Source organism: Myotis lucifugus, unplaced genomic scaffold (genome assembly GCF_000147115.1).
Source record: "Myotis lucifugus unplaced genomic scaffold, Myoluc2.0 scaffold_315, whole genome shotgun sequence".
NCBI lineage: Eukaryota > Metazoa > Chordata > Mammalia > Chiroptera > Vespertilionidae > Myotis > Myotis lucifugus.
This window is the reverse complement of record NW_005871363.1, coordinates 130118-143494: the sequence shown is the minus strand read 5'-3', so window position 1 is coordinate 143494 and position 13377 is coordinate 130118. Positions and strand designations below refer to the sequence as shown.

The following is a 13377-nucleotide window of genomic DNA, read 5'->3' as shown; positions in this document are numbered from 1 at the left end:
GGGTGGATAAACGGTGGAGGAGCCGGCCCCGCTCCGTCACGCGATCCCTTTCCCGGACGTGTGGACACGCTGGGCACCTCTGAGGGACTCCCTCTCCGGCAGGTCCCCCAGGGCCGCCCGAGGCCGTGACCATCGACGAGATCACAGACACCACCGCCCAGCTGTCCTGGAGCCCCGGGCCCGACAACCACAGCCCCGTCACCCTGTACGTCGTTCAAGCCCGGACGCCGTTCTCCGTGGGCTGGCAGGCCGTCAGCACAGGTACCACCAGGCGCCAGGGCTGGGGTCCCACAGGCCGCCTGACGCTTGGCGTCACCGGCGAAGCACGGCGGCGGCAGAGGCCAAGGGCGTGCAGACACAGCCGCCGATGGCACAGCCGCCGATGGCACAGCTGTGGCCTTGTTTCCTAGGTGTCAGCCAACTGTGCTCTCATTTACTTAATATTGTTTCTTTCTTCTTTTTGAATCCTCACCCGAGGCTATTTTTTCATTGCTTTTTAGAGAGAGTGGAAGGGAAGGAGGGAAAGACAGAGAGAGAGAAACATTGATGTGAGAGAGACACATCAATTGGTTGCCTCTCACATGAGCCCTGACCAGGGTCAGGGATGGGAACCTGCATCCCAGGTACGTGCCCTTGACCCTTGACCCGGAATCAAACCGGAGACCCGGCGTGTGGTTACATTAAAAACACCTGAGCTGGCCATGCCATCGCTGACCTGTCGGAACCTCCAGATTGACCTGTGTTGTTATTTCATTTCGGTTTCATTTGGGGGGACGGACAGACCAGCAGTTACGGCCAGCAACACCCGCTCCCTCGCCCGAGGGCTGGCTGCGAGGCCTGGGTGTTGGAAGGAGAAATGTGGAGCCATGTGCCCAGGGTCCTGCAGTTCAGAGGAATCAGCGTGCTTCCCACAACCTCTTCTTCTTTCCACTTCACTGATCCAGCTTCTAAGGGGTGTCTGTGTGTGCAGCGCATCACTGTCCTGAGCCCCGGGCGGTTCGGGAAGGGAGATGGGAGCTGGCTGGCGTTAGATACCAAATTCTGGACCTGGCCGCTGGCCAGCAGCCCTCCGCACGCCTCTGTCCGCTCCTGTCAGTGGGCGTGGCAGGAGCTGTTTACGAGGCAAAAGAGATGGTTGTGAACTTGGTTACCAATAGGAAGTGCTGCACAGATATGATGAAGAGAGGAGGCGGGAGGGGGGGTGAGGGGGTGCTGAGGATGTTTATACAACACAACAAGGATTTGTTGAGCATTTACTATGTGCCACATGCTCTGCTAGTTGTTCCTCATGGGTTTTCTCAATATCTGGGATAGATCCTGTTACGGTGGGGCCTTGACTTACGAGTTTAATTCGTTCCGAGACCGAGCTCATTAAGGAGCTCGTTAACTCAAATTACTCTATCAACTCAATGCAAAAAATCAGCCGAGAGACAGCTGGTATCTCAAAAAACTCGTTAGTCAGGACACTGGTAAATCAAGGCCCCACTGTATTAGCCTTATTTTATGGTGAGGAAACCAAGACCTCAGACCCCCACACTCCCTCAGACCCCCCACAGCGCCCTCAGACCCCCCACAGCGCCCTCAGACCCTCACAGCTCCCTCAGACCCCCCACAGCGCCCTCAGACCCCCACAGCCTGAGCACCGTTCGGCGGGGAGGAAGGAGGGGTGCCGCCTGCCCAGCATGGGTGCCCCTGCTGTCTTTCAGTCCCCGACGTCATCGACGGGAGGACGTTCACGGCGACCGTGGTGGGTCTGAACCCCTGGGTGGAATACGAGTTCCGCACGGTGGCAGCCAATGCGATCGGGATCGGGGAGCCCAGCCCGCCCTCAGAGAAGCGGAGGACGGAGGAGGCCCGTGAGTAGCCCCGACACGGTGGCCCCTCGGGACTCAGCTTCCCTGCACCAGCCCTCAGACCCTCTGAGCGCACCCTCCCCCACGGTCAGACCTCAGCCAGCAGCCCTGCCGCCCAGCTGCCCGCAGCGGGCTTCCACCAGGAGCTGAGTCCCTCCTCACCCGGTCCCCGTGCGGGATGCTGTGCTGAGCCCCTGACGCCAGCTCTTCCTCATCAGCCCCTCTGTCACCAACACCCCCTGCCAGGTGCTGTCTTCTTTTTCTTAATATATTTTTATTGACTTCAGAGAGGAAGGGGAGAGAGAGAGAGAGAGAGAGAGAGAGAGAGAGAGAGAGAGAGAAACATCAACGATGAGAGAGAATCACTGATTGGCTGCCTGCTGCACACCCCACACTGGGGACTGAATCCACAACCCAGGCATGTGCCCTGACCGGGAATTGAACCCTCACCTTCTGGTTCATAGGTCCACCTGCCAGGCCAGGAGCTGTCTTTTTAAGGCACATTCCACGCTGCAAATGAATCATCTCAGACGTCACCAGTGGCAAAGAGGGAGTTGTTCACAGAAGCCCAGTCCCATTTCCTTAGGGCTTAAGCCACCCCAGGAGCTGGGGTCGGGGCACCCGCTGATTCCCAGGGCCCAGTCGGCAGTTTCGCCGCCCCCCCCCCCCCCCAAAAAAAAAAAAAACTTATGTCTGCAGCTTCCGTGACAACAGGGAGGGGGGGGACGTGAACTCGCCTGATCACTTGTACCTTAACTTCTCTCACACACACAGGGCCTGGTCTGTGGGGGTCCCCGCTGAGATGAGCCCCCCTCCCCCCCGCTTGTGGAAGGGATCGCAGGGACAAACAAAGGGGAACTCGGACCCCACACTTGGACAAAGTCCATCCGATGGGTGTCTTCGGCTATAAGCAAGTCTCAGTCGCCAGCTACACCCCAGCCAGACACCCCCACACCCTGTCCGCGTCTCTCGTTTGCCTGAGGACGACAGCCAATCCCGTGCCTCCCCTCGGTGTGACTGCAGCCAGCCCTCCCCCATCCCGAGGAGGCTCGCATCATCCCCCTCTTTCACAGAGAAAACGGGGCTCAAAGAGGCGAAGCACGGGAGCCGGGGGGGCGCCTCTGCCCACACTTCCCTCCACCCCGGCCCACGCTCACCCTCCTCGAGAGCCCGCCCGCCCGGCCCTGCCCCAGCAGCCCTCTGCAGACCCCGGGATGCGCCCTCCATCCCCCCCCCCCGCCGTGTGTGCCTCCCCAAGGTTAATAAACGCCTCCCGAGCCTTGAACCAGCCCTCAGTCCGTCCCCATCCCACTGAGCCCCGGGCTCGGGGAGGGGCCGGCGGGGGAGCCGTGTCACACACACCTGCACCTGATGGGAAGCAGGGGACGGGCAGCAGCTTCCTTGTGCATCTCGCTTCCTCGGATGATGCTTGGGCCCCTGGGCACAGGGCCTCTGACCTCAGGAGACAGGCGGGGGCCTGAGTGCTTGTTGGCGGGAGTCACCTCACCAAGCAGCCCCCTGGCCCTCGTTAGCCCTTTGCCCCCTGACGTGACCTGTGCCTTGTCCCCTGCAGTCCCCGAAGTCACCCCAGCCAACGTCAGTGGCGGTGGAGGCAGCAAGTCGGAGCTGGTGATCACCTGGGAGGTGAGTGCACCTCGCGGAGGGGCACGCGGCGGTCTGGCCGCTTATTCTCTCCTCTGCGGACGCCTCGCTGGAAGGCGCCTCCACTGTTTAACGGCCAAAGCCCACCGTGTGCAAACCTCCCTCTCGTAGCTCCCGGCTGGCGGGACTAGGCGCTTGCCCATCAGCTGTTTCGTTACATTTTTAAAATATATGTATTTTTCTTGATTTGGGAGAGGCAGGGAGAGGGAGAGAGAGACAGAAACATCCATGATGAGAGAGAATCACTGATTGGCTGCCTCCTGCACGCCCCACGCTGGGGACTGAGCCCACAACCCCGGCCTGTGCCCTGACCGGGAATCGAACCGTGACCTGGTTCATGGGTCGATGCTCAACCCCTGAGCCACGCAGCCGGGCTGTGCGGCAGATTTTTGTTGAGTGCTTTGACCCTGCTCCGTCCTCATGAATTTCTCAGGCGGACTGACCACAGGCCTCGATTTCAGACCCTTGACAAAGCCCACAGTCAGTCCAGCGGGAAGAACACAGGCGGGAGGGCTGGGCGGGTGCGGCAGGCAGGTAACTTCAGCATCTGGAGGGGATCCCTGTGACACCGGAGCCTCCTTCTGACGCCCCCTCCCCCCAGACGGTGCCGGAGGAGCTGCAGAACGGCCGGGGCTTCGGCTACGTGGTGGCCTTCCGGCCCCACGGCACCGTCATCTGGATGCTGACCGTGCTGGCCTCGGCCGACGCCTGCAGATACGTGTTCAGGAACGAGAGCGTGCGCCCCTTCTCCCCCTTCGAGGTCCGGGTGGGCGTCTACAACAACAAAGGGGAAGGCCCCTTCAGCCCCATCGTGGTGGTGTACTCGGCAGAGGAAGGTACGGCTGCGCGGCCCGGACGGCCGGTCTCCATGCGGGGGGGCTGATGGGGGACACGCAGCCCATCGGGCACTGCCCTTCAGTGAAGGCCTGTCCTGATTTGAGGGAAGTGTGATGTGAAAAATGGGCTGGCTGTCCAGCACCTTCTCTCCCCGCCCCTCCTCGCCGTCACTCTGTCACTCTGGGCTCCGGGATGAGGGTGTGGGTCCCGCCCCCTAAGGGCTCTGCAGCCAGGGCTTCCTGGCACCCCGTCCCGTGTCTGGAAGCCGGTCCTCATGCAGCTGATGGGCGACACCTCTTCCCATCTCCTTGCAGAGCCCACCCGGCCGCCCGCCAGCATCTCCGCCAGGAGCCTCTCCGCCACGGACGTTGAGGTGGTCTGGGCCTCCCCCCAGGAGAGGAACCGGGGACGGATACAAGGCTACGAGGTCAGCAGGGACGGGGGCTCGGGTCTGGGAAAGAGACCCCCCTCCAGCGAGCCCCCAGGCCCACTCCCTCGCAGAGGCCTTCGTCCCGGGCCTGGCTTCTCACGGAGCACCCATGGGGGCAGGGGGTGCTCCTCTCGAGACCGCGGCTCCTGGGAGCACCCCGAGGCGTGTCTCAGGCGCACGCAGGCCCGGGCATCTACCCGACGCTCCGAGAGATGAGCTGGGACTTCCAGTGTCCCTGGGGTCACTGAGGCTCAAGGCAAAGGGAGAGAAAAAGGGAGAAGGGGCCAACCTGGTTGTTCCAATTCACCATCTCACCGCGAGCTTAGGAGCAGAGGGGCCCGTCCTGCCGCGGGGAGTCCCCAGGCAGAGCGCCGGGTGCTCAGAGCGCCACTGCGGGTCCTTAGAGAAAACCCGCTCCGTCATCGGAACCTGTGCTGCAGAACACAGTGCCCGGTGCCCTGGCCGGAGGCGCGGTTGGTTGGAGCGTCGTCCATACACCAGAAGGTTGCAGGTTCAAAGCCCAGGCGGGGCGTGTGCAGGATGTTTCTCTCCCACTTGATGTCCCCCCGTCTCCCCCCCGCCCCACCCACTTCTCTCTTCAGACATGGGGAACCTTTTCCTGCCCATGTGGACATTTATAACATCATTCAGGGGCCACACAGAATTATCAACTGAAAACTTAGCGTGCTCTTAGCGTGGTCAAGCATTTCATTAACTCACCGCTAACGCCTTGGCAGGGCCAGACCAAATGATTTCAAGGGCCTTATACGGCCCGCAGGCCAGACGTTCCCCACCCCTGCTAAATCAATAAATATGTCCTGGGGTGCGGATAAAATAGATATATTCTTATGAAGGAGTTAATTATAAAACATAATTAACTGTCACCTGATTATATATAACCAGAGGACCATGGAAATATCCCCAATCGGTGATTTCCAAGGTCCCCTTTTTTTATTTCCTCAGGTTAAATACTGGAGGCATGATGACAAGGAGGAAAATGCTAGGAAAATACGAACATTCGGAAATCAGACCTCCACGAAAATCACCAACCTGCAAGGCAGCGCGCTGTACCACTTAGCGGTCAAGGCTTACAATACGGCCGGGACCGGCCCCTCCAGCGCCACCGTCAACGTGACCACCAGGAAGCCCCGTAAGCTCAGAAATGCCTTAGGGATTCCTCAGAGGCACCCACGCCCACTCCCCAGCCCGCCTCCAGCGATCGTCCGCATGCCCATTGCGTCACTGCGTGGGTTCAGGCTCCCTGAGCATTGTGGGAGCCTTCGGACACCGAGCAGAATTCGGAGGGCGGGAGAGGCGTGCTTCTCTCCTCGCTGGGAAGGCCACTGCGTTTAGCTCTAAATGTTAGGCGACCAACTGAATCTTTTTCCTTTTTCTTTTTTATAGCCTTCCTATCCTCCTCCCTTATTATTTTTGAAATAGTTTTTATTGATTTCAGAGAGGGAGAGAGATACAAACATCAATGATGAGAGAGAATCATGGATTGGCTGCCTCTTGCACGCCCCCTACTGGGGATTGAGCCCACAACCCAGGCAAGTGCTCTTGACTGGAAGGGAATCCAGGACCCTGCAGTCCCCAGGCTGATGCTCTGTCCACTGAACCACACCGGCCAGGGCCCAACTGCATCTTTTTCCATTTGTGTTGCTGTGTGTCATCAGGTTTTAGGGACCTTGAAGACACATGTTAGTGCAGCAGCCCATTAAATGCCTCTGCTCTCGAACCCTCAGCAGCCACTGGGGCTGAGCAGTCTGACCGCGTCTACCTTCCTCTCTTCCTAGCGCCCAGCCAAGCCCCCGGGAACGTGGTGTGGAATTCATCCGACTCCAAAATCGTCCTGAACTGGGACCAGGTGAAGGCGCTGGAGAACGAGTCGGACGTGAGAGGCTACAAGGTGGGTGGCTAGTGGGGACGGTCTTGTCCCATGAGGCACTGGGGCCGGGGGGGCCACGTCCCTGACCACATCCCTGACACGCTCTCCCGGACTCTAGGAATCTCTGCCCCTTGTGGTTTGGTCTGAGTTTGGTAAAGAGTCCGTGGCAACCGGGCCGAGCAGGCAGCACCAGGCGGGGCAGGGTTCTCGGGGAGCTCGGTCCCCAGGCCTCCACGCAGGTCCCGGTCATCCCTGCCGCTGGCTCATCAGATGAGCCACCAGCTCAGATTCACACTCACAGGGGAGGAGGGGCCAAGAAGGAGAGCCAGACACACGAGGGGTGGTTGTAAGCTACAGACACTTCCGGAGGGACAGTGACTGCCCCCTGACACCCCTCTTTTCTCTGTAGCTCATAAAGGGGTCCCATGGAGGAAAGGGGATGGCCTGGCCTTTCAGAGACCCCGTCCAGGTGCTGACGTGCCCCGTCCCCTCGGACAGTAATCACACTCACAGCACTAATCACATCACGCCCGCCCCTGCTTTAACCTCTGCCGAGTACATCCCCACACCTGCTCCCTCCCAGCCTCCCCAGGTGCTGCTTACACAGTCCTGTGAGCCAGGCCCCCAGTGCAGTCTGTCCTTGTTAGTACAGAAAATATCACCATCGTTAATAAATAATAATACAAGATAAACTGTGTTTCGTGTCCTGTACTCACAACTGTAAACCCACATTTGCCCCGCCCTGCGTTCCCACACATGCTTCCTCACTCTTTGTAAACCATGGCCTTGACTCTATAGGCACGTGCACTTATGTTCGTATGTTACACACACACATCAGAATTAATAGTCGGGGTTCAATGCTTTCAGCCAGACTCGGAATTACACTGTGTGACTGGAGACAAGCGGCTCCAGCTGAAAACCCTCTGGCTAGTATTGTCCCATTTCACAGAGGAGGGAACTGAGGCTCAGAGAGGTCAAGTCAGTGGATCACGGTCACACAGCAGCCAAGTCTGTTTTCACGCTAAAGTCCCCGGGTGTGAGTGAGCCCTGGGCATCCTCAGAGGAAATCACGTTTCCAGGTGTGTCCACGGGGCTTCGGAGGTGACGGGAGGCCACATAGCACGCTGGGAGCCTCACACTCCCCCGCCCCCTGCCTCCCTCGGCCTCCTTTAAAATCTCCCACAAGGACAAGGTAGGACAGGGTAGCGGCAGAAGGGCCTCCCAGATGTGTCCCAGCACGTCACTGGTGCCAGCAGGGAAACGACGCTCATCGTCGCCGGGCGGGCCCTGGGAGGCAGCAGGTGACGCCTGTTCTTCTGCGTCGGCAGGTCTTGTACCGATGGAGCCGACAGAGCCGCACGTCTGTCATTGAAACAAACCAGACGTCGGTGGAGCTCTCCTTGCCTCTGGATGAAGATTACATCATAGAAATCAGGCCAGTCAGCGACGGCGGGGACGGCAGCGCCAGCCAGCAGATCCGCATCCCAAAGATGACAAGTGAGCACGCGTACCCCTGCTCCCCGGGCCTGCTCCCCACCTGCCTATTCCCCAAGGCCTGCCTGCTCCCCAGGCCTGCACAGGGAGGCGGGGCCTCAGCGGGAGTCAGCCCCAAAGAAAGACATGTGGCAAAAACACCCTCCCTGCCCTGACCACTGAGGTCTGCTGGCCTCAGGCAGTTTCATGCAAAAGACAGTCACAGAGCTGATGTTAAAGTCACCAGGCCGGGTCCTTTGCAGTAGAATCAGCAGTTCTCCGGTGTCTGGAACCACATGGTCTCGCTTCCCGTGGCCTCGCTTCCTGTGGCCTCGCTCACCGTGGCAGTCCGGGCGGTGCTGTTCAGTAACCGCGTTCTCTCTCCGCAGATGCCTACGCCCGGGGCGGGGGCGCGGGGCCCTCCACCTCCAACGCCTGCACGCTGTCGGCGCTCAGCACCCTCATGCTCTCGCTCACGGCCAGGTCCAGCTTATGACGACCGCCCCCTGCAGGACTCGCTGTCTGTGATCTAAGCAACCTTGAGCGCGTTGTCCTGAAGACACCCAGTACTAAGTAATCTTGTTGTTCGAGTACATCTTATTACTGGAAAGAAAAATGTTCTTTGCTTCTTTAGGAATGGCATTCCACACAGAACTTCCGCAAAGCAAGTCTCGCTTTGTCCGCAGTTTCTCCGGAAACTCCGCAGTGCACTGAAGACATCTGTAATACGATGTTACCAAAGCAGTTTACATATGTCCTTATATGCATATTTTTTATTATATATTTAGTGTTTTATAGAATTTTTTAAAGTTAACATGAAATGTAGATATTAATTTTTTTTCCTCGGCTATAAAATGCGATGGGCGCCACACTCATGCAACTATTGTTTGAAAATGTTTCCTTTAAAAGACAGAGTGTGAACCCCACCTCCGTCAATCTATTGCAAATGACGTGTAGTTTGACAAGGACGGCGGGGCCGGCGCTGGAGGCCGGCGGGTGGCTCCGGGCGGCGCTGCAGGGGCCCCTCCGCGGCGAGCAGGCTGGATGGGGCCTTTGACACGTACAGTCTGTCCTTCCGCCTGGGGTGCATTTCCTTGAGATGGTTTCGGGAACGGCTGCAATTTCAACACCTGAACTCCCTCCCCGAGAGGTCCCATGTGCAATACTCACCCTGAACTTAGCATGGACCCCAAGACTCTCCCCACTCACCTCGTTAGCATCGTCTCTGTAGCAGCCTTACCTTAGACGTTGCATTTGAAGTCGCATCTCCTGTAGGAACTTAGACCAAAAGTTACCATAGCAGCCCCGTCTTTCAGAGGCTAAGAGATACGTTTACTATCTTTCACTGTATCTGTTTGAATGTACATTTTTTTAAACAAAGGTAACTCTCTGGTCACAGATTCACCATTCTTTCCGGAATTTCTTATACAGAATATGTCTGTCTTTAAAGTCAGAGCCATGTCTGGATCGGGCAGACTTCTCCTTCAGCGAACAGCTGCTGCTGCAGCTCTTTCCCAAGACTCCGTAAAAGGTGGTGGGTGCGACGGTGTGGCGCTCTCAGGAGCTCCTGGTGTGCAGCCCGTAGCCCAGTTGCTTTCTACGCTTTACCTTCCACGTCTTACAATCACACGTCGGAAAATGGCAATAGCAACAAAACCATATTCCGATGGAAGGCCTATTTGTTATAACGGGGGAGGTTTTGTAGCTGAATCTGGTGGGCCAGTGCATCTAAAAGGCAGTGACATTTCCTACACACACGTTCACATGTACGCAGGCTGCCACCTCTCCTTCCTCAGAGAGCTCAGGTTTGCCTGCAATCTGTCCTTTTTTGCTTGATGGAGAACGTACGTTGACTTTTCAACCTTCTCGCTCTACTTATCCAATAGTCATCATCAGGATTCCACTTGTGTAAAAACTAGGGTGGCAACAGGGAAAATATTGTTCAGTGTTTCAAGCTGTGTTCCTTCCTTAGTTGGATATGGTTACTTCTCTGTTCTAAATAAAACAAAATCTAATATCACACACATATACACACACACAAAAAAAAACAACAACAAAATAATAAAATGAATGAAAAAAAAAGAAGCCACCCAGGTAGTTCCCACCCCCATGTCGATGGTACTTCCCAGTGACCCAGCAGCAAATGTACTCTTTTTCTAACGCTATTGTTAATAAATATTCTGTTGTTTGTAAAGATGCTTGTCTTCCGGGAGCCTTCTTCCTGCCTGCAGAAGGGAACCGTGAGCTCGCCCTGGCGGTTATACTGAGATCACAGAGGGGCTCCGCCGTCTCCGGCAGGATCCACCGCTAGCGGCCCCCGAGCTGTCCCTTTGGAAGTGACAGCCCTGCAGACACCAGTCCACGCCCCGTGTGCAGGTGCAGAGGGTGGAAACCTCAGATAAACGTCCCGAAGGTCCAACTCGAATCCGTCCTCTCCGTTAGCGACGCCTTGCGTATCGCTCATCCCAGGAGACCTGCCGTTTTGTTAAAAAGCATAAACTCCAAATATGAGCATCTAAGGCCCTTTTAAATCTTCTAACCTGTCCACCTTGGACCCTGGCCCCGCCCCTTGCTTCCGGTCTCACCTCGGTGCCTTTGGGTCACACAGCTGCCCCTTCCTGCAATAACCTTCCCGCTCCCCCTTCTCCCCCAGACGCCCCAGGCCCCCCTCCCCCGGGTCCCGAGGGTCCCGGGCGGACGGTGCAGCCTCCCACACGCGTCGGTCCTTTGAGACGTCCTCTGAAGGAGCTGCAAGCCGTGGCGGGTCCTGCTCGGGTGGACCGGCTCCGGGACGCCCGGGGAAACTGTTACTGTGCCTGGTTGTCTCTGACCTCCTGTGTGTTGCCCAGCTGTCCTTGTCTGTACACCTTGTCTCCCACCCAGATTGTGAGCTCCTTGGGGGCAGGGCGCTGGCTCTCTTCCATGTACCCCCACCGTGCCTAGCACCGTGCCTTGCAATAAACAATCCTTGATGAATCGATCCAAGGACTCTTGAAGTAGCATTTTGCCTCAGTTGCCCGGCTCGGTGCACCCCCCGGGAAGACCATCACCACCCCCCCAAGAGGTGGTGAAAGCGCTAGAAGGCCCGGCATCTAACGTTGGGCCTTGAAAGTCCTTCCATCTCTCAGCTCTGGGGTCTGACGAGTCGGGCCCCGGTTTGCGGAGCCTGACTGGGCTGAAGATGCGCTAGGAGGTGCCTCAGAGGCGCCCGCACCAGCGTGTCTGCCTGGCGGCTCACACGGCCGCCGGCTGGGCTCCCTGGTGACAAGCCACAGAAACAGCCCCGGCCGACTCCGGGAGCACCGAGGAGGGCGTGGTTAGGTCACGGGAGCCAGGGACGTGCTGAGCAGCCACCCTGGTGAGAATACGGACAGGCCCCCAAGGACCCAGGCCACAGGGACGTAGGGAAGTCGTTGGGGTCCTGTGTGGGAACAAATCAGCTCTTTTTCCAGTTTATTTTTTTAACATTTTATTGATTTCAGAGAGGAAAGGGGAGAAACATCAATGATGAGAGAGAATCACCAATCAGCAGCCTCCTGCACACCCCTTACTGGGGCTGGAGTCCACAACCCGGGCATGTGCCCTGACCGGGACTCGAACCCTGACCTCCTGGTTCATGGGTCAGTGCTCAGCCACGGAGCCACGCCGGCCGGGCTCTTTTTCCAATATCGACGCCACTCTGCTCGATGCCCGCATTTCTGGGAGAGACTGGTCAGTCTCTTGGTGTCCCCCGGCCGGAGGCCCTGGATCACGCCAGGCCTGCACCCACCGGGAGGGCCATCTGCTCAAGGAAAATTGCGATGACGTTTCAGGAAGATGGGAGAAGGGGTGCTGGGAAGGTCTGAGCGGCACACTTTCTGGGCCTAACGTGTCCGAGGGGACGTCCCAGGCCCGAGGCCCTGTCAACACGCCCGAGTGGGGGGGGGGGGTCCTATCACTTGGGATCATGGCCAGTGGCGCGGAGGGGGCCAGGTAAAGGGCTTTGCTTAATTAGCCTTTTCTCTTTTTTCTTAAAATATATATTGTCATTAATTTCTTTTTTTTTTTTTTTAAAGAGTAATGGGTAACCCATTTCTTTTTTTTTTTTAAATATATATTTTATTGATTTTTTTACAGAGAGGAAGGGAAAGGGAGAGGGATAGCAAGTTAGAAACATCGATGAGAGAGAAACATCGATCAGCTGCCTCTTGCACGCCCCCTACTGGGGATATGCCCGCAACCCAGGTACATGCCCTTGACCGGAATCGAACCTGGGACCCTTGAGTCCGCAGGCCGACGCTCTATCCGCTGAGCCAAACCGGCTAGGGCAGTTGTCATTAATTTTTGAGAGGAAGAGGAGAGGGAGAGAGAAGAAGCATCGATGATGAGGAGAGATTCATTGATCGGCTGCCTCCTGCACGCCCCACACTCAGGATTGACCCAGCAGCCGTGCACCTGCCCCGACCAGAATCGAACCGTGACTTCCTGGTTCAAAGGTCAATGCTCAACCACTGAGCCACGCCGGCGGGCTAGTTAGCCTTTTCGAGGGCTTCCCCTGGGCCTCTGGTTTGGTGTGAGATCCCGTGTAATTAACGGCGTCCGAGGAAATTCTGTTTTGCCAGATGATGGGATCCTCTGCGTGTCCCGTCTTACGGAGCCCGCACAGCCTCCGGACAACCGGCTCCTCCCGCGGGAGCAGACGACGCGGTGACATGTCTCGTTCCCAGGTGAGCTCGGGGCTCCCCCAGCCCAGACTCGGGAACTGCCGTGGGCGGTGATCTCCCGGCAGGTGACGGGCTCCTCCTGCCCGGCATTGTTGGTCGTTTACATCGGGGAAGAACGTCCAGCCCTGACTCACCTCTTCCCAGGTGCCCCCTGTCCTTCCTCCCAGAGAACGTGCAGCCACCCAAGGACAGAAACCGCGCATGAGGAGCTCTGAGGCCACGCCACCTGCGAGGTCAGACGCTGGCGCAGCAGGTGGTTTTCATACGCGGTTGCATCGGGCGCCGCTGTTCGTTAGCGCAGATCAGCGAGACCTGGGAGCGTTTCTGTCCGTTTACGCAGCGCGCCTCCTCGCGTGTCCGGAGAAGCTCAGCCGGTCCTTCCCGGGGGTCAAAGCCACGAGGGCCACAGGACTCCGTCCTCGACGCTGATGTTCCTGCTTCCCATGAGAGAGGAGGGTGCGAGACAGCAGGGTAAGTGTCAGAACCGATGGTCGGTCGACGCCAACCGAAGGGATGGGGAGGCAGAGGGAG

At 57.8% G+C, this 13377-nt stretch overlaps 1 protein-coding gene across 2 annotated transcripts in view; it reads left to right on the top strand.

Annotated features, from left to right (window-relative positions):
* CNTN4 (contactin 4) overlaps positions 1 to 8666 on the top strand; it is a 182278-nt gene extending 173612 nt beyond the window's left edge. For both annotated transcript variants that reach the window (XM_023764058.1, XM_023764059.1), the window contains exons 15-23: positions 103 to 261; positions 1707 to 1856; positions 3427 to 3497; positions 4117 to 4351; positions 4667 to 4779; positions 5746 to 5932; positions 6579 to 6691; positions 7999 to 8167; positions 8533 to 8666. In XM_023764058.1, the coding sequence (XP_023619826.1) occupies positions 103 to 261; positions 1707 to 1856; positions 3427 to 3497; positions 4117 to 4351; positions 4667 to 4779; positions 5746 to 5932; positions 6579 to 6691; positions 7999 to 8167; positions 8533 to 8639 (1304 nt within the window). In that variant the 3' untranslated portion in view covers positions 8640 to 8666. The remainder of the gene's footprint in view (positions 1 to 102; positions 262 to 1706; positions 1857 to 3426; positions 3498 to 4116; positions 4352 to 4666; positions 4780 to 5745; positions 5933 to 6578; positions 6692 to 7998; positions 8168 to 8532) is intronic.
* Positions 8667 to 13377: the final 4711 nt, after the last annotated feature.